At 42.6% G+C, this 19,865-nt stretch overlaps 1 protein-coding gene and 1 long non-coding RNA gene across 3 annotated transcripts in view; both read right to left on the bottom strand.

Annotated features, from left to right (window-relative positions):
• Window positions 1–8,302, bottom strand: part of LOC115114284 (glycogen debranching enzyme-like) — a 32,618-nt gene extending 24,316 nt beyond the window's left edge. For both annotated transcript variants that reach the window (XM_029642395.2, XM_029642394.2), the window contains exons 1-2: window positions 8,238–8,302; window positions 5,296–5,454 (exon numbers count right to left, since the gene is read on the bottom strand). In XM_029642395.2, the coding sequence (XP_029498255.1) occupies window positions 5,296–5,380 (85 nt within the window). In that variant the 5' untranslated portion in view covers window positions 5,381–5,454; window positions 8,238–8,302. The remainder of the gene's footprint in view (window positions 1–5,295; window positions 5,455–8,237) is intronic.
• A 5,432-nt stretch (window positions 8,303–13,734) lies between these two features.
• LOC115113915 (uncharacterized) lies at window positions 13,735–15,751 on the bottom strand. Its single transcript, XR_003861160.2, has 3 exons — window positions 15,611–15,751; window positions 15,267–15,406; window positions 13,735–15,141 (listed from the first exon to the last, which is right to left on the bottom strand). It is a non-coding gene; the product is annotated as an uncharacterized LOC115113915 (long non-coding RNA).
• Window positions 15,752–19,865: the final 4,114 nt, after the last annotated feature.

Here is a 19,865-nt window from a genome sequence, read left to right on the forward strand (position 1 = left end):
TTGCAATTTCAGTTTAATCCATCAGAAAAGACAGAACACATATTACAACAAATATTATGATTAAACTCAAATATACGAATTGATGAAAAAAAACTATTTTGGGAACAAAAAATAAAAATCTTTGTAAATTATTTCATGACTGGTGGAGTGATATCACACATGCAGCTAATGAAAATATATGGAAATGCTTTACTCAGAATTACAACCAACTAATTGCAGCAATACCACAAAAATGGAAGAGGCAAGTGGAAGGAGGAGAAAGTAAGGAACCTGTCTGTCCGACCTGCATTAAAGACCAAAACTGGCTAAAGAAAATTGTGATTAATAAAAAAGTATATACATTTCATTTAAGGACCAAAAAAACTGTGCCATATAAACTCAGCAAAAAAATGTCCTCTCACTGTTAACTGCATTTATTTTTCAGCAAACTTAACATGTGTAAATATTTGTATGAACATAACAAGATCAACAACCGAGACATCAACTGAACAAGTTCCACAGACATGTGACTAACAGAACTGGAATAATGTGTCCCTGAACAAAGGGGGGTCAAAAGTAACAGTCAGTATCTGGTGTGGCCACCAGCTGCATTAAGTACTGCAGTGCATCTCCTCCTCGTGGACTGCACCAGATTTGACAGTTCTTGCTGTGAGATGTTACCCCACTCTTCCACCAAGGCACCTGCAAGTTCACGGACATTTCTGGGGGGAATGGCCCTTGTCCTCACCCTCTGATCCAACAAGTCCCAGACGTGCTCAATGGGATTGAGATCCGGGCTCTTCGCTGGCCATGGAAAAACACTGACATTCCTGTCTTGCAGGAAATCACACACAAAAAGAGCAGTATGGCTGGTGGCATTGTCATGCTGGAAGGTCATGTCAGGATGAACCTGCAGGAAGGGTACCACATGAGGTAGGAGGATGTCTTCCCTGTAACGCACAGCGTTGAGATTAACTGCAATGACAACAAGCTCAGTCTGATGATGCTGTCACACACCGCCCCAGACCATGACGGACCCTCCACCTTCAAATCGATCCCGCTCCAGAGTACAGGCCTCGGTGTAACGCTCATTCCTTCGACGATAAACGTGAATCCGACCATCATCCCTGGTGAGACAAAACCGAAACTCGTCAGGGAAGAGCACTTTTTGCCAGTTCTGTCTGTTCCAGCGAAGGTGGGTATGTGCCCATAGGCGACGTTGTTGTCTGTGATGTCTGGTGAGAACCTACCTTACAACAGGCCTACAAGCCCTCAGTCCAGCCTCTCTCAGCCTATTGCGGACAGTCTGAGCACTGATGGAGAAATTGTACGTTCCTGGTGTAACTCAGGCAGTTGTTGTTGCCATCCTATACCTGTCCCGCAGGTGTGATGTTCGGATGTACCGATCCAGCAGGTGTTGTTACACGTGGTCTGCCACTGCAAGGACAATCAGCTGTCTGTCCTGTCTCCCTGTAGCGCTGTCTTAGGCGTCTCTCAGTACGGACACTACAATTTATTCCCCTGGCCACATCTGTAGTCCTCATGCCTCCTTGCAGCATGCCTAAGGCACGGTCACACAGATGAGCAGGGACCTTGAGAATCATTCTTTTTGTGTTTTTCAGAGTCAGTAGAAAGGCCTATTTAGTGTCCTAAGTTTTCATAACTGTGACCTTAATTGCCTACCGTCTGTAAGCTGTTAGTGTCTTAACGACCATTCCACAGGTGCATGTTCATTCACTGTTTATGGTTCATTGAACAAGCATGGGAAACAGTGTTGAAACCCTATACAATGAAGATCTGTGAAGTTATTTGGATTTTTAATAATTATCTTTGAAAGACAGGGTCCTGAAAAATGGATGATTCTTTTATTGCTGAGCTTAGATTGCAGTTGGGGAAGAGATTTTCGATTCCATGGCACATTGCTTATGAACTGATACACACAACAGCTCTGGATTCAAAACTTAGAGTTTATCAATTTAAATTATTATATCAAATTCTTGCAACCAATAGAAAATGATATACAATACCAGTCAAAAGTTTGGACACACCTACTCATTCAAGGTTTTTAAAATAATTTTTACTCTATTCTACATTGTAGAATAATAGTGAAGACATCAAAACTATGAAATAACCCATATGGAATCATGCAGTAACAAAAATGTGTTCAACAAATCAAAATATATTTTATTTTTGAGATTCTTCAAAGTAGCCACCCTTTGCCTTGATGACAGCTTTGCACACTCTTGGCATTCTCTCAACCAGCTTCATGAGGTAGTCACCTGGCATGCATTTCAATTAACAGCTCTGCCTTGTTAAAGTTAATTTGTGAAATTTCTTTCCTTCTTTATGCGTTTGAGCCAATCAGATGTGTTGGGACAAGGTAGGGGTAGAATACAGAAGATAGCCCTATTTGGTAAAAGACCAAGTCCATATTATGGCAAGAACAGCTCAAATAAGCAAAGAGAAACCACAGTCCATCATTCATTTAAGACATGAAGGTCAGTCAATCCACAACATTTCAAGAACTTTGAAAGTTTCTTCAAGTGCAGGCGCGTGTGTGGTGTTCCCACCGTGAAGCATGGAGGAGGAGGTGTAATGAGTGGGGGTGCTTTGCTGGTGACACTGTCAGTGATTTATTTAGAATTCAAGGCACACTTACCCAGCATGGCTACCACAGCATTCTGTAGCGATACACCATCCCATCTGGTTTGCCCTTCGTGGGACTCTCTTTTATTTTTCAACGGGACAATGACCCAACACACCTCCAGTCTGTGCAAGGGCTATTTGACCAAGAAGGAGAGTGATGGAGTGCTGCATCAGATAACCTGGCCTCCACAATCACCCGACCGTAACCCAATTGAGATGGTTTGGGATGGGAAGGACCACAGAGTAAAGGGGAAAAAACTAAATAAGACTGTTGGAAAAACATTCCAGGTGAAGCTGGTTGAGAGAATGCCAAGAGTGTGCAAAGCTGTCATCAAGGCAAAGGGTGGCTACTTTGAAGAATCTCAAATATAAAAACGTGTTCAACACTTTTTTGTTTAGTACATGATTCCATATGTTATTTAATAGTTTTGATGTCTTCACTATTATTTTACAATGTAGAAAATAGTAAGAATAAAGAAAAACTTTGAATGAGTAGGTGTGTCTAAACTTTTGACTGGTACTGTATAATTTACAGAAAAAAATATGGGAGATTGGAAATTATGCAGACAATTACATTGATGGAAGCCACAATCTATATGCAATATTAAAGCTGATCTACCTCCCCCAAAAGTTGAAATAAATAAAACAGGTAGCCTGATTTCAGATGTGTCCATGAAAAAAGGATTATTACGAAAATAGTTCTTTCTGCAAAGCATGTAAACATTTAAATCAAACTATTATAGAGCATTTGGAAAGTATTCAGACCCCTTCACTTTTTCCACATTTTGTTACGTTACTGCCTTATTCTAAAATGGATTACATTTAAAAAAAAATCCTCATCAATCTACACACAATACCCATAATGACAAAGCGAAAACAGCTTTACATTTTTTTGCAAATCTATTAAAAATACAAAAACAGAAATACCTTATTTACAAAAGTATTCAGACTCTTTGATAGGAGAGCTCAGGTGCATCCTGTTTCCATTGATCATCCTTGAGATGTTTCTACAACTTGATTGGAGTCCACCTGTGCTAAATTCAATTGATTGGACATGATTTAGAAAAGGCACACACCTGTCTATATAAGGTCCCACAGTTGACAGTGCATGTCAGAGCAAAAACCAAACCATGAGGTCGAAGGAATTGTCCGTAGAGCTCCAAGAGAGGATTGTGTCGAGGCACATATCTGGGGAAGGGTACAAAAACAATTCTGCAGCATTAAAGGTCCCCAAGAACACAGTGGCCTCCATCCTTCTCAAATTGAAGAAGTTTGGAACCACCAAGACTCATCCTAGAGCTGGCCTTGGTCAGGGAGGTGACAAAGAACCCAATTGTCACTCTGACAGAGCTCCAGAGTTCCTCTGTGGAGATAGGGGAACTTTCCAGAAGGCCAACCATCTCTGCAGCACTCTACCAATTTGGCCTTTACGGAGCAAAGAACAGAGAGATCCTTGATGAAAACCTGCTCCAGAGCGCTCAGGACATCAGACTGGGGCAAAGGTTCACCTTCCAACAGGACAACAACCCTAAGCACACAGACAAGACAATGCAGGAGTGGCTTCGGAACAAGTCTCTGAATGTCCTTGAGCGGCCCAGCCAGAGCCCGGACTTGAACCCAATCGAACATCTCTGGAACGACCAGAAAATAGCTGTGCAGCGACGCTCCCCATCCAACCTGACAGAGCTTGAGAGTATCTGCAGAGAGGACTGGGGAAACTCCCCAAATACAGGTGTGCCAAGTTTGTAGGGTCACACCCAAGAAGACTCGAGGCTGTAATCTCTGCCAAATATGCTTCAACAAAGTACTGAGTAAAGGGTCTGAATACTTATGTAAATGTGATATTTCAGTTTTTAATACATTTGCAAAAACTTCTAAAAGTTTTTTTTTGCTTTGTCATTAGGGTGTATTGTGTGTAGATTGATGAGGGAAAGAAACAATGTAATCCATTTTAGAACAAGGTTGTAATGTAACAAAAATGTAGAAAAAGTCAAGGGGTCTGAATACTTTCGGAAATTCACTGTATGTTAATCTGACTATTCACAATAATCATATTATAGTGTGCATGTAACTAAACAAATTCTTTCTGATCTCTGAAAATAGGTACTGCTAATAAGCTCAGCAGCAGCTGCCTTATCAAGTGTGGTTGAGCCTGCACAGTTGCTCAACTGGAAGATTCTGAGTGATACTGGATCTCTACTTGTTCAATCCGGTTTTCGCTGTGCATCTGTAGCTGTGGTTTGTGAAAAGCATCGACAATGAAAGCGGTTATTCAAATCCTCTAAACCAGAATCTTGTCTTAAAGAAGCAAACTATGTTGGATATATCTCATAATAGTCTCACGTTACCAGATATCACACAGGATTAAAACGTGTCTGAATCCATGCCATAATTTGGACTATAATAAACTAAAAGACAACTCCCACATCACAAAAACAACAAAACGTAGAAAAAAAACTGCAACGCAAACAAGACTAGGACATGTGTATATATCCACCTGCACCCACACTCCCCAAACCACATGGGCTAGCTACAGAAATAGAACACTGGCAAATATTTCTACCAGTATCATATTTAAATACCACTTAAAATATCACGTTATTCTCATTCTCAATAAGTCAATATCATGGTAGCCTAAGTCATGCATAAATGGGAAAAATGTTCAGGTACCTTGGTCCAGGCGGAAGAGTGTCCTTCCCAGCTGTTCCATATCTCTGAGGACCAGGACTCTGACTTGTTTCGCCTGGAGGGACATTTTGACTTTCCCTATATAGGACGCCCTTTACTGTACAGGGGATGATGCTTTGGAATTTTAGTTCTCGAGACCCCCTTGTGGGTAAAAAAAGAGAGTCATGTGTCACCAGCCATCAGCCCATGTTTCCAAATACATTCATATTGACATTTGACTCACATCTTTCTCTCTCCACATAAGCTACATATATTTCTGAACATTCAACATTTTCAATTTCTGTTGTACAGTCTGAGGCCAGTCTATTCCCCAGAATATGCATTACTACATCACAACCAGTGGAAAATTGAAGCAACTAACATAAATTCTATTCCAGCTGTCTAAAAATAGTTACAAACTGTAATAGGCTGCTGCTAAAATGTAACACAATATTGTTGACACATTGTGACAGCTCACATGGTGTGGTTGAAATTGGACTAGTGGATCAAGTTCTTAAAGATCAATGCATTTGTCATTTGAAAAAATCACTACAAAAGGTGAAGTGCTTAGAAGTGGAGCTGTCAGCCTTATCCAAAAGTGGAAAACATGTGCAAACTAAATCAAAACATACAGTACCAGTCAAAAGTTTGGACATATCTACTCATTCAAGGGTTTCTTAAATTGTTTTACTATTTTCTACATTGTAGAATAATAGCAAATACATCAAACCTATGAAATAACACATATGGAATCATGTAGTAACCAAAAAAGTGTTCAACAAATCAAAATATATTTTATATTTGAGATTCTTCAAAGTAGCCACCCTTTGCCTTGATGACAGCTCTTGGCATTCTCTCAACCAGCCTCATGAGGTAGTCACCTGTAATGCATTTCAATTAGCAGCTGTGTCTTGTTAAAAGTTTATTTGTGGAATTTCTTTCCTTCTAAATGTGTTTGAGCCAATCCGTTGTGTTGTGACAAGGTAGGGTTGGTATACAGAAGATAGCTCTATTTGGTAAAAGACCAAGTCTGTTATATGGCAAGAACAGCTCAAATAAGCAAAGATAAATTACAGTCCATCATTACTTTAAGACATGAAGGTCAGTCAACCTGGAAAATTTCAAGAACTTTCAAAGTTTCTTCAAGTGCAGTTGCAAAAACCAAGTGCTATGATGAAACTGTCACTCATGAGGACCGCCACAGGAAAAGACCCAGAGTTACCTCTGCTGCAGAGGTTAAGTTCATTAGTTACCAGCCTCAGAAATTGCAGCCCAAATAAATGCTTCACAGAGTTCCAAGTAACAAACACATCTCAACATGAACTTTTCAGAGGATACTGCGTGAATCAGGCCTTCATGGTTGAATTGCTGCAAAGAAACGACTACTAAAGGATGCCAATAATAAGAAGAGATTTGCTTGGGCCAAAAAACATGAGCAATGGACATTAGACGGAAATCTGTCCTTTGGTCTGATGAGTCCAAATTTGAGATTTTTGGTTCCAACCGCCGTGTTTTTGTGAGGCACAGAGCAGGTGAACGGAGGATCTCCGCATATGTAGTTCCCACCGTGAGACAAGACGGCTGGCACACTTAACCAACATGGCTATCACAGCATTCTGCAGCGATTCACACCTCCAGTCTGTGTAAGAGCGATTTGACCAAGAAGGAGAGTGATGGAGTGCTGTATCAGATGACCTGGCCTCCACAATCACCCGACCTCAACCCAATTGAGATAGTTTGGGATGAGTTGGATTGCAGAGTGAAAGAAAATCAGACAACAAGTGCTCAGCATATGTGGGAACTCCTTCAAGAGTGTAGGAATTCCAGGTGAAGCTGGTTGAGAGAATGCCAAGAGTGTGCAAAGCTCTCAAGGCAAAGGGTGGCTACTTTGATGAATATAAAATATGTTTTGATTTGTTTAACAGTTTTTTTGGTTACTACATGATTCCATATGTATTATTTCATAGTTTTGATGTTTTCACTATTATTCTACAATGTAGAATAGAGTAAAATCGAAGAAAAACCCTTGAATACGTAGGTGTGTCCAAACTTTTGACTGGTACTGTATTTCCACATCCAGTTTAAATTTGGTCCATATCAACTAAATTCTGAAGAATTAAGTTTGAAGTCCTTTTAGTTCACTGCAAGTATCCAACGACCTCTCGCATACAACACACACTGTCAACATACCCCTACTTGATGTTGCACAGCGCATGTGTCCATATTTAAGAGTAATTCATATTCATAACATCCAGCACCAAACCAGTGTTTACATATGTGAAACCAGCACGTTTCTATGATCTGTGGTTAAAAAAATAAGGCCATAAAATACATATTTTCTGTGACATTGCAGGGTAGGATTAGAAGTAAAACACTGATTTTCAAAGGGTATTTTCTTGCTCCCTATGTCACTGTGAATCTCAGTGTATAAAAATCACCGTTTAAAAAAAGATGAACTACCATGTCATCAGGTATAACTTTTTAACTTTACATTTGTTTCTCAAAAAGTTAGATGCGCCTTTGTCACGTATACTGACCCTGGTATTGTGGTGGGGATAATGAAAACGAGGTTGACAAGTGGTGGACTTGCCCTTTAACTCATAACTCATTCTCGATTAGGTCGAGAATTTAGTCGGTTAAAAAGGCCAACAGAACTATTTTAAATGCTCGGTCTACCGTGTGCAGTCTGTCTGTCCCTATATAAGGACCAAACAGGCAACTTGCTTCGTTTGTAAACAATGTGTCGTTCTGGGACGAAAAAATGCTGGCTCTGCAGGATGCGCACACAGTACACCAAGTAGTGTTGAAGCATTATGGTTAGCTTACAAACTGTCAAAAAAGCTAACGTTATGCATCTGTTACATCCAACTTCAAATACTCAAACCATCGTGAAGAGTCGCTTGAGTGTCACTTGTAAAGATAAGAGTTTACAGGCTTAATTGTACCTAGTTTGAAGAAGAGGCTTCGCATCTGAGGGGGACGTATCAATGTTGCATGAACCTTTACCCCGACTACCGTACATTTACGAATATAAGATTGCTTTATTATAATTTCTTGTAGACAGATGCAGTGCGAGTTCTATCCGTTTGGCAACATTATATATGGTTACTACATAGCACAATTCGTCTTAATCACCAAATTTGGCAATGGAAAACACTAACTAAGAAGTGATACACGATAAAATCGTGAACAAAGCTGCGCTGCTTTTACATGAACGGGACATGTGTTACGCAACATCTAATCACGTAGTAAATATGTACTATTTTCTGCAGCTCTTTTCATACTACAAGATCATTTCCATTTTGACTTAGAGCTGACTTTGCCTGACAGACTGTGTCATCATCTGATAAAGATGTATGTAATCATAGGACAAAATGTTTTTGCCCCACGTAAGCCATACAATAAAACACTAACATCCCATGTTATTGTAGCATTCCACGTTTCTACTAAAACTAATCAGTACTCGGTGGGTAGACTAATATATTTTCAGCAACTGAATTAACATGAGGCTATATGCAAAATATGTTTTTTTATTTTAAAAATCATTGCAATCACGTAAATTATAGTGTTTTTTGTTTTTTGTAAATTTGTATTATTTACACTGGAATTGTATGATTATGATCTTACGATCACTCAGTGCATAAATGTAAATAATATATTATATGTACTATAAACACTGATAGTGTTATGTATATCAGCTGAGCTGAGTGTTAGGATTGGATAAATACAAATATTTTCCACCACCATAAACATGGAATTTCTCATGGAAGAATGGTGTCACATCTCTCCAATAAGGTTCCAGACACTTGTAGAATCTATGTTAAGGTGCATTGAAGCTGTTCTGGCAGCTCGTGGTGGCCCAACGCCCTATTAAGACACTTTATGTTGGTGTTTCCCTTATTTTGTCAGTTACCTGTAGATCAGCACACAGTACAATGACCACAATACGAGGAAGGCTTCTCACGTGCATTATATCTAACTACATCTGCTACAATGTATCCAGATAACTGGCTAATCCAGTCGATAGTTGATAAAAGGCCCCACAGTATGGTGTTGTTTGCTTGGTAACAATGTAATGAGTGCAAATATAATCTTCTTCAGGACATGCTTGTCTGCATGTTCACTGTCAATCATAGGCATTAGCGCCACCGTCAGTGCAGGAGAAGTCTATACAAGCATTCCACATTTCCACTCATACCCATCCCAGCAGCATGCCACCCTGCATTCCACTTCTGACTTGTCCCTGAAGTTATATGCAGGGTTGGTCCAGGTCAGTCTCTGGATGGGAGACCTGAAGCTGATGGAAGTGGTGTTGGAGGGCCAGTAGGAGGCTCTCTTTCCTCTGGTCAAAACAAAATAAAAAATCCCAAACACCCAGGGCAGTGACTGGGGACATTGCCCTGTTTAGGGCATGTCTTTCAGATGGCGTGTTAAACAGGTGTCCTGACTCTCTGTGGTCACTAAAGATCCCATGGCACTTATTGTAAGAGTAGGGGTGTTAACCCCGGTATCCTGGCTAAATTCTACATTTGGCCCTCTGTAACGATGTGCGCTGAGAGTTGGGAAGAAAGTTCAGTGAGTGTTTTAATAAATAAACGTAACATAATACAAAACAAGAAAATACGAATGCACAGACATGACACAGAAACAATAACGCCTGGGGAAGGAACCAAAGGGAGTGACGTATATAATTGAAGTCGGAAGTTTACATACACTTAGGTTGGAGTCAGTAAAACTAGTTTTCAACCACTCCACAAATTTCTTGTAAACAAACTATAGTTTTGGCAAGTCGGTTAGGACATCTACTTTGTGCATGACACAAGTTATTTTGCCAACAATTGTTTACAGACAGATTATTTCACTTATAATTCACTATATCACAATTCCAGTGGGTCAGAAGTTTACATACACAAATCAATTGGAGGTGTACCTGTGGATGTCTTTCAAGGCCTACCTTTAAACTCTGTGCCTCTTTGCTTGACATCATGGGAAAAATCCAAAGAAATCAGCCAAGACCTCAGAAAAAAAATTGTAACCTCCATAAGTCTGGTTCATCCTTGGGAGCAATTTCAAAACGCCTGGAGGTACCACGCTCATCTGTACAAACAATAGTACGCAAGTATAAACACCATGGGACCACGCAGCCGTCATACCGCTCAGGAAGAAGATGTGTTCTGTCCCCTAAAGATGAACATACTTTTGTGCGAAAACTGCAAATCAATCCCAGAACAGCAAAGGACCTTGTGAAGATGCTGGAGGAAACAGGTACAAAAGTATTTATATCCACAGTAAAACATCGACATAACCTGAAAGGCCGCTCAGCAAGGAAGAAGCCACTGCTCCAAAACAGCCATTAAAAAGCCAGACTATGGTTTGCAACTGCACACGGGGACAAAGATTGTACTTTTTGTAGAAATGTCCTCTGGTCTGATGAAACAGAAATAGAACTGTTTGGCCATAAAAGGGGGAGGTAAAAGGGGGAGGCTTGCAAGCCGAAGAACACCATCCTAACCGTGAAGCACGGGGGTGGCAGCATCATGTTGTGGGGGTGCTTGGCTGCAGGAGGGACTGGTGCAATTCACAAAATAGATGGCATCATGAGGTAAGAAAATTGTGAATATATTGAAGCAACATCTCAAGATATCAGTCAGGAAGTTAAAGCTTGGTCGCAAATGGGTCTTCCAAATGGGAAATGACCCCAACCATACTTCAAAAGTTGTAGCAAAATGGCTTAAGGACAACAAAGTCAAGGTATTGGACTGGCCATCACAAATGCCTGACCTCAATCCCATAGAAAATGTGTGGGCAGAACTGAAAAAGCGTGTGTGAGCAAGGAGGCCTACAAACCTGACTGAGGTACACCAGCTCTGTCAGGAGGAATGGGCCAAAATTCACCCAACTTATTGTGGGAAACTTGTGCAAGGCTAACCGAAACGTTTGACCCAAGTTAAACAATTTAAAGGCAATGCTACCAAATACTAATTGAATGTATGTCAACTTCTGACCCACTGAGAATGTGATGAAAGAAATAAAAGCTGAAATAAATCACTCTACTATTATTCAGACGTTTCACATTCTTAAAATAAAGTGGTGATCCTAACTGACCTCAGACAGGGAATTTATAATAAGATTAAATGTCAGGAATTGTGAAAAACTGAGTTTAAATGTATTTGGCTAAGGTGTATGAAAACTTCCGACTTCAGCTGTATAGGGAAGGTAATCAGGGAAGTGATGGAGTCCAGGTGAGTTTTACCAGGGAGAGGAATGAACCAAGGTCTGCGTAACGTTGGTGACAGGTGTGCGCCATAACCAGCAGCCTGGTGACCTAGAGGCCAGAGAGGAGCACACGTGACAGTACCACCTCCCCGACGCGGTTGGCTCCAGCCGCAGGACGCCAACCAAAGGGACGATCCTGAGGATCAGGAGCGAACCGGTCACCCCTGCTGATGCGTGGGATCCTGACCGGCTGAGGCAGGGGAGCCTGTCGATCTGTCTGAGGCATGAGAGGCTGTAAGGGGCTCCCGGACCTGACGTCATTCCCACCCAAAAATAAATAAATAAAATAAAATAAATAAATACACACACATATTAATATACAAAATAAATAAATAATATAATACATAAATAAAAACACTCCCTGATGCTTCCCTTAGGTGAGGCATCATTCTGTAACGATGTGCGCTGAGAGTTGGGAAGCAAGTTCAAGGAGTGAGTGTTTTAATAAATAAACGTAACATAATACAAACCAAGAACACACGAACAATGCACAGACATGACTCAGAAACAGAAACAATAACGCTTGGGGAAGGAACCAAAGGGAGTGACATATATAGGCAAGGTAATCAGGGAAGTGATGGAGTCCAGGTGAGTTTGATGACACACAGGAGTGCATTATGATGGTGACAGGTGTGCGCCATAATGAGCAGCCTGGTGACCTAGTGGCCGGAGAGGGATCACACGTGACACCCTCATACCCCCATGGACACTTAATCATCCCCAGCTTTCAATTGGTTCATTCTTCTCTCTGGTAACTATTCCCAAGGTCATTGCTGTAAATTAGAATGTGTTCTCAGTCAACTTACCAGGTTGAATAAATAAAATAACATCATCAGTGTCTAGACTAATAGATTTTCATAAGTGAACATGTCATTATAAATACAGCACAGTAGACTATTGTCACAATCGTCTGAATGAATGGACCAAGGCGCAGCGTACTCAGAGTTCCACATGATTAATAAATATGAAACTCATCAAAAACAATAGAAGAAAACTAAACGTGACGTTCCGGGCTGCTCACAGGCAGCTACACAAAAAACAAGATCCCGGGTGGACATCTAGCCTCGGTGGCGGCTCCGGTGCGGGATGTAAACTCAGGCTCCGCTCGCGGATCAGCCAGCTTAGGTGATGACTCTGGTGCGGGGATCGTCGTCGGTAGCTCCGGCCCGTGGATCGTCGGAGGAGAAACCAGACCGTGGATCGTCACCGAGGACTCCGGACTGTAGATCGTCGCCAGGGACTCCGGACGGTATATCGTCGCCGAAAGCTCCGGACCGCGGATCGTCGTCGGGGACTCCGGACCGTAGATTGTCCCCGGAGGAACCGGAACTTGGATCGTCACTGGAGGCTCTGGGCCCTGGATCATCACTGGAGGCTCCGGGCCATGGATCATCACTGGAGGCTCCGGGCTGCGGACCTTTGCCAGAGGCTCAGGACTGAGAACCGTCACCGGAGGCTCTGGATTGGGAACCGTCATCGGAGGCTCTGGACTGCGAACCCTCGCTGGAAGCTCTGGACTGGTGGTCATCGCAGGAAGCCTGGTGTGTGGGGCCGACACTGGTGGTACCGGACTGGCGACATGCTCTTCAGGGCGAGTGCGAGGAGCAGGCACAGGACGTACTGGACTGGGGAGGCACACTGGAAGCCTGGTGCGTGGGGCCGGTACAGGTTGCACCGGACTGGTGACACGCTCTCCAGGGTGAGTGCGAGGAGCAGGCACAGGACGTACTGGACTGGGGAGGCACACTAGAGGCCTGATGCGTTGGGTCGGTACAGGTGGCACCGGACCGGTGACACGCACTTCAGGGCGAGTGCGAGGGGGTAGCACAGGACGTACTGGGCTGTGGAGGCATACTTCAGGGCGAGTACGAGGAGGAGACACAGGATGGACCGGACTGGGGAGGCGCACTGGAGGCCTAATGCGTGGGACCGGCAGTTTGCACCGGACTGGTGAAACGCTCTTCCAAACGCCTGCGTTGCCGGCATACTCCTCGCCAACTCCATTCTCCGGTATCCCTCCTCGCACTGTTCTATTGACTCCCTGCTCCTCCTGGGCACGCTGCTTGGTCTGTGGGTGGTGGGATCTTCTATCACGATCGTCTGAATGAATGGACCAAGGTGCAGCGTACTTAGAGTTCCACATGTTTAATAAATATGAATCTCACCACAAACAATATAGAAGAAAATGAAATGTGACGTTCTGGGCTGCTCACAGGCAGCTACACAAAAAACAAGATCCTACAAAAAAAACAGTGGGAAAAGGTTGCCAAAGTATGATCCCCAATCAGAGACAACGATAGACAACGACAGCCTCTGATTGGGAACCATACCAGGCCAACATAGAAATAAAAAAACTAGACTACCCACCCTAGTCACACCCTGACCTAACCAAAATAGAGAATAAAGGATCTCTAAGGTCAGGGAGTGACAACTATAGGCAAAATATGTGTTTTTATTGATAAAATCTATGCAAAATAGTAAGAATGAATCATGTTAAAATATATAGTGTTATTTACACTGGATGATTCAGTGCATTGATTAGCATACAGAGATGGGTTATATGTATTATATCAGCTGAGCGAATTGTTGTGATTGGATAAATACAGATATTTGAATACTGAATGTAAAGTGTAAAGGGGAAAACGTTTTAAAGGCAGTATAGGCTTTGACACTTTGGTAGACATCATATTGCGGTGTGTGAAACAGGCTACCAGTCTTTTACATGAATACATTCCACTGCTTCTTGTCCAAACTGAATAATGAATGTGTATGGTGTAAAATAGGCAGATATGTGCTGTGTATGTTATAGGCAATTGGGCTTTGACATTTCGGTGATAAGACAGATCACAGTGGCATGTAGACTGCACTATACTGACTCTGTTTTACCAATCTTTCATTGAGAGTATTTGAACTTTTTGTATTGTTTGTTGGTTTGGCAATGCCACTGTCAGCCAGAGAAATATGCTGAGAAGGAGTATCACCATAGCAAGCAAGGTACTTGGAGTCAAACAGACAGGCATGGATGAGATCTTTAAGGTCAGGACCCTCCGCAAGGCTCACAAAATCATTTTAGACCCAAGCCACCCCCTGTTCCTGGACTTTGAAATACTCCCCTCTGGGCGCAGGTATAGGGCACCCCTCTGCAGGAAAAACAGAACCAGACAATCATTTGTGCCAGGTGTGATATCCCTCCTAAATAGCTCGGGCTAATGTTCCTATCGACTCAGTAAGGCCAACAGGCTAGTTTTTTTATTATTATTATTATTATTATTTATTTTTTAATGTTTTATTGGTATGTAACTGTTATGAAAGTTGTATTGTCAATTTTGTTTTGTATTTAAATGCCACTTTAAACGTGTATATGACACTACAACAACATTTCCCCATGGGGACAATAAAGTCAGTAAGTAAGTAAGTGTGCACCAGTTGTCTACATGAGTATCTTCCTCTGCTTCTTGGACAGGCTGCTGGGTGAGGTCAGAGCCTCCGGGTGAAGGGTCTGGTTCCTGGTTCTCCTGATCACCAGGGAGACTCGCACCACCAGGAGCACACAGGAAATCACCAAGAGCACAACTTGAAGTGACAGAAGACACAGAGTGAATTATCAGACATCATGTACATTTACACTGAGTATACCAGGTGTCGTTGACTTTGCACTTGGTAATAGATCTCTAGTCTGAGAGATGACGACTACTCACCCATGAAGATAGCGTTAGCGCTTGGTGCTGCAGGGCCGTAGTGCTTGGTCACGTTTCCAACCAGAGCAATGATCACCACAGGGTAAATTGTCAGGATGTACCTCACATGCTGATCCAGCAGGAAGTTCTCAATACCAAATCTACAATGAAAACACATTACAATTACATTGAGAGTGTGGCTGTGTGCACAAATGTGCTGAGAGGTCCAATTTAGTAACATCTAGATAATGAACAAATGAAAGATATGCCTAAAGTACGTGAGATTGGATCATATGCCCAAAACTGTAATATAAAAAGTGATGAGCATGATTCTCATACGACAGACTTTGTTAAACTGAGCTTACCATCCGATCACCTCCACCAGTAGGATGCAGAGAGACACGGTGGCTGCAGTGCTCCTTGCCACTTCAGAGAGGTCCAACACCAGAGTGAAGTTGATCAAAGTGGTGATGGTTGTCCACGTGCTGTACAGCGCAATGCTATTTTGCACCTAAGAGTTAAGAAAATGATACCTGTAGTATGACTGTAGAGTTGTGGGATTCCTCATAAGAGGACAAATGAAGGATAGAGGAACTGAAAGTGGATTACCTAAAATAACTAGGGAAACCACAGCACAATATAATTACTGTAAAGTAAAAAGCACTAGGATGGCCAGGCTCCAGATCTGAATGTGCTTTAGCCAACTCCTCCCAATATACATTTTGCCATTCAATTAAATGGCGTGCATGAATCCTATGAAAAACAATACGCTGACTGGAGTTGCAGATGTGGCAGATCTGGGACCAGGCTACAATCATGATGCTGGCGTGAGATTATCGGACAACTAACTCGATTAACCCTCAAATTAAACTCACCAGCAACCGAATGCACCAGAGGTCCCTGGGGTGGTTCTGGCTGAGCCAGGCTCCGTAAACACTCAGCCCATAGCAGGAGAAGAAGACCACGGAGTAGTTGGTGACAGCAATGGTCGCCATTACAATCAATGCAGCAGTTACCTGCCTGTCAGGAACAGTAAAAAAAAAAAAAAAAAAGACCACTCTATTTGATCGACAAGTTACCTCTGTGTTTTGAGCTGACAATCTACATGCCTGGTAATTATCATAGCATGATAGAGACCCAGAGCAATATGATGAATATCAATGGGTATTATCTTGTACCTTATGTAGTAACAACATTGTAAAGCAAAGGAGTTGGGGGAAATGCTAGGCCTATGTGGTTCAACTTGTCTCAATGTTCTATACGGACTGGCAGAGGCCCATGTGTGGGCGGTGTTGTACGGTTACAGTAAGTGGAGAGATGCTGCCATTTTGCATCCACCCATCCATTTAAATCAGGCTAGTCAGGAAACAGGAACAGTACATGATTCACCCATGGCTGATAAAGACATTGGATCTCATTGGTTTAAGGTGTTAAAAGACTGTTATGCACTCTTGATCCCATAGCGAGCAGCCAGGTCATGTTGAGGGCCATGTTAACTATCCAGGACAGGTAGAAACCGCACAGTAGCACAGAGAGGGTCCAGCTCCTGAGGAATAGAAGAAGAAAAACGTTGGTGTCAGAAGAACACACATTCTACTGTAGCTACCAACATCAAAACTGTTTCAATACCTACATAATAATACAATGTTCATTTCTAATAAATGAATTACTGCACTTCATTGTCTACCTGTTGACACTACAGTAGGATGGTGGCCTAAAATATGTAATAGAATAGATGACAGTACAATAGAATAGAATAGTAGGCAGATGGATGGCTGCATGGTTGGATTATCTGATATAGGCAGGCCAATAGTTGCGTGTCCATACCCTCTGTAGATCAAGGAGATGATATACATGACCGTGAGGGCCAGCCAGGTGTAGATAAGCCCCCAGATGGAGCAGGCCCATCCGGACGGAGTTATGTCAGTCTCATACTTCCTGGAGATGTTCCCTGTACTCCAATGAAATGGTCCTACGAGAGAAAGTGTAGCAAAACAAGTGCATTGTAAACAGATGCGAAACTACAGTAGAAGTTTCTGTGTCAGTAAGTTATGTTTTCTGAAGCAAGTTTATGTCATGCTGGGGGGACTTCTGCTTTTACATTTGTGCCTCTACTTCCAAAGTAATAACTTAATATTACCATATTAACAGAATAATGACATTGGTATCATTGCCCAACATCTTTGGTTTCTTGCCCAAACATTTACTAGAAGAAGCCATCACATAGATAGTTGCAGCATATGATAGCACTTTATTACACACTGAGTTCAAAGTTACACGATAAACTCACTCACCCTTTCCAGCTCCTGCCATGGCATTTATTGCCAAAGCAGAAATGTAGATCAGCACAGACAGTGTAATGACCACAACACGAGGAAGACTTCTGTCCTCCATTGTACCTATCTCACTTCAACAGCTCAAATGTAGGCCTGTCTAGATAACTGGCTGTCCAGTCGATAGTTGACTATGTGTTAAGAGAATTATGTTCTCAATGTTCTTAAACTGAACTTGAATTAATCTACTCAGTCTGCAACCCAGAGTTTGTAAGGTTCTGGTTTAAATGAAGCAGACGGAGACCAGGCTTTCAAGAGTCAGATTCTTTATTCACGAGAGCTCTGAATACCATACAATGCACATAGCCTTTTATACCTTACACATTTGTTTATGACATACACTTTATAAATGTCCCTCCTCTCATCTAACTCTGTCACAATGTTCAACTTCGATAGCTCCTTCTGTCTAACCGGGTTCCTCTATCTACATGTCTGCAACTGACAAGTCGAGCTCAAAACAGGACACCTCTGTGGTTTCCCAGTGCCTGACTTACTTTTCTTCTCAGAGCACAGTCTAGTCTATAATGTCAGAGTAATAGACCAAATTGTTTCCTGCAAATCCACACAGACATGTTCCATCCTATAATTGTCAATATTTACATTTACATTTACATTTAAGTCATTTAGCAGACGCTCTTATCCAGAGCGACTTACAAATTGGTGCATTCACCTTATGACCTCAGTGGAACAGCCACTTTACAATAGTGCATCTAAATCTTTTAAGGGGGGGGGGGTGAGAAGGATTACTTTATCCTATCCTAGGTATTCCTTAAAGAGGTGGGGTTTCAGATGTCTCCGGAAGGTGGTGATTGACTCCGCTGTCCTCTAATCTACTTTGAAACACACACACACACGTTAAATATCCCCTTCTATTATTTGGCATTAACTCAATAAACAAATGCTATGTACAAGTCTTCTCCAAATGGTCATTGCTTATCGTATTCTGCAACATGTTTCCTAATCTACTACAAGCCTAAGGGTTTCTCCCCTCCCTGGGTGGGGAGACCTCCTTCCTGTTATTAGTTTCACAGTTGTCATACTACATTGAGTGGTTGTTTTAACTTTTAGCCCTTAACTTATATAACTTCTAAATCACTTTGAAAGTCCTCAGAGTGTTCTGTAACAAATCTAATGAGTGGAAAAATGCTAGTCAGCGTTATCACTATTAATCATCGGCATTACTAGCACCACCTGCTGTGCAAGAGTAGTCTATACAATGCAAAATATTTAAACTAAAATGTTTATCAGTTATTCTCACAGTCTAATGATACATCTAAAAACTATTTGTAATAGAGGAAAATATTTTTTGGTAGAAATGTGAGTTTGCAAATCAAACTACAAATTGATGTTATGGTATTGTAACGGGAACAGGTGGGTGCGTGTTCATCACTATCTGGCCAAGTTGCAAAGTCAGAAGCCCCGCCACCTCGGCTTCCTGAGAACCCTGCTTACCTCCTCCAAAATGCTTCGTTGGAGGGTCAGGAACCTGTCGGGCATTTCTCTCCCAGTGCTCCCTCATCTTCGAGATGCAGCCCTCGTCCTTCCCCTCGGACCGCTCGAAGATAGCATATCTCATAGTGCTAACGTCCAGGAGGGTTCTCGCCTGGGCTATGGCAGTGTGGGAACAACAATCTGCCGTGTGTTTCAGCCTGGAGGAGTTTGTGACTGAGGTAAAAAAAGGTTTCGGTGGCTGACGGGAGTGCCTGGAACTCGGAATCCCTGTTTGACACATATCTTCATGGATTATCGGAGGTGGTTAAGGACGGGAGCTGCCTACTGATCTCGACTACGGGAACATAAGAGGGAGAGGATGTCTATTCTGGTCTATTCTGGTCCCAATCGGGGGTATTGGGGTTTTCTTGGCTCCAGCGCCACAATCCCCTTATCAACTGGACTGCTGGTACTATCATGGGCTGGAGCCCGTTCTGCCATGGCCATTGCCTGAAGTCAGCGCAGCCTGCCCCGGGACGTCTTCCTGTGGGGCTCGGAAGAAGCCTTCGAGCTCTCTGCCATTACCACGGAATACCAGGACCTCGGGGAGGTTTGCAGCGCAGGCACAGGCCACTTCACTCCCTCCCCATCGACCGTATGACCGTGGGATCGACCTTCTCCCGGGCACTACACCACCCCGGGGAGGGCTGTATTCACTGTTGGGTCTGGAGACCAAGGCTATGTAGACATCGAGGACTCCTTGGCTGCAGTGGGTATACGTCCTTCTGCCTCCCCCGCCAGCGCAGTGTTCTTCTTTGTGGAGAAGGACAAAACCCTGCACACGTGCATCGACTAC

Source organism: Oncorhynchus nerka, linkage group LG9b, assembly GCF_034236695.1.
Source record: "Oncorhynchus nerka isolate Pitt River linkage group LG9b, Oner_Uvic_2.0, whole genome shotgun sequence".
NCBI classification, from domain to species: Eukaryota; Metazoa; Chordata; class Actinopteri; order Salmoniformes; family Salmonidae; genus Oncorhynchus; species Oncorhynchus nerka.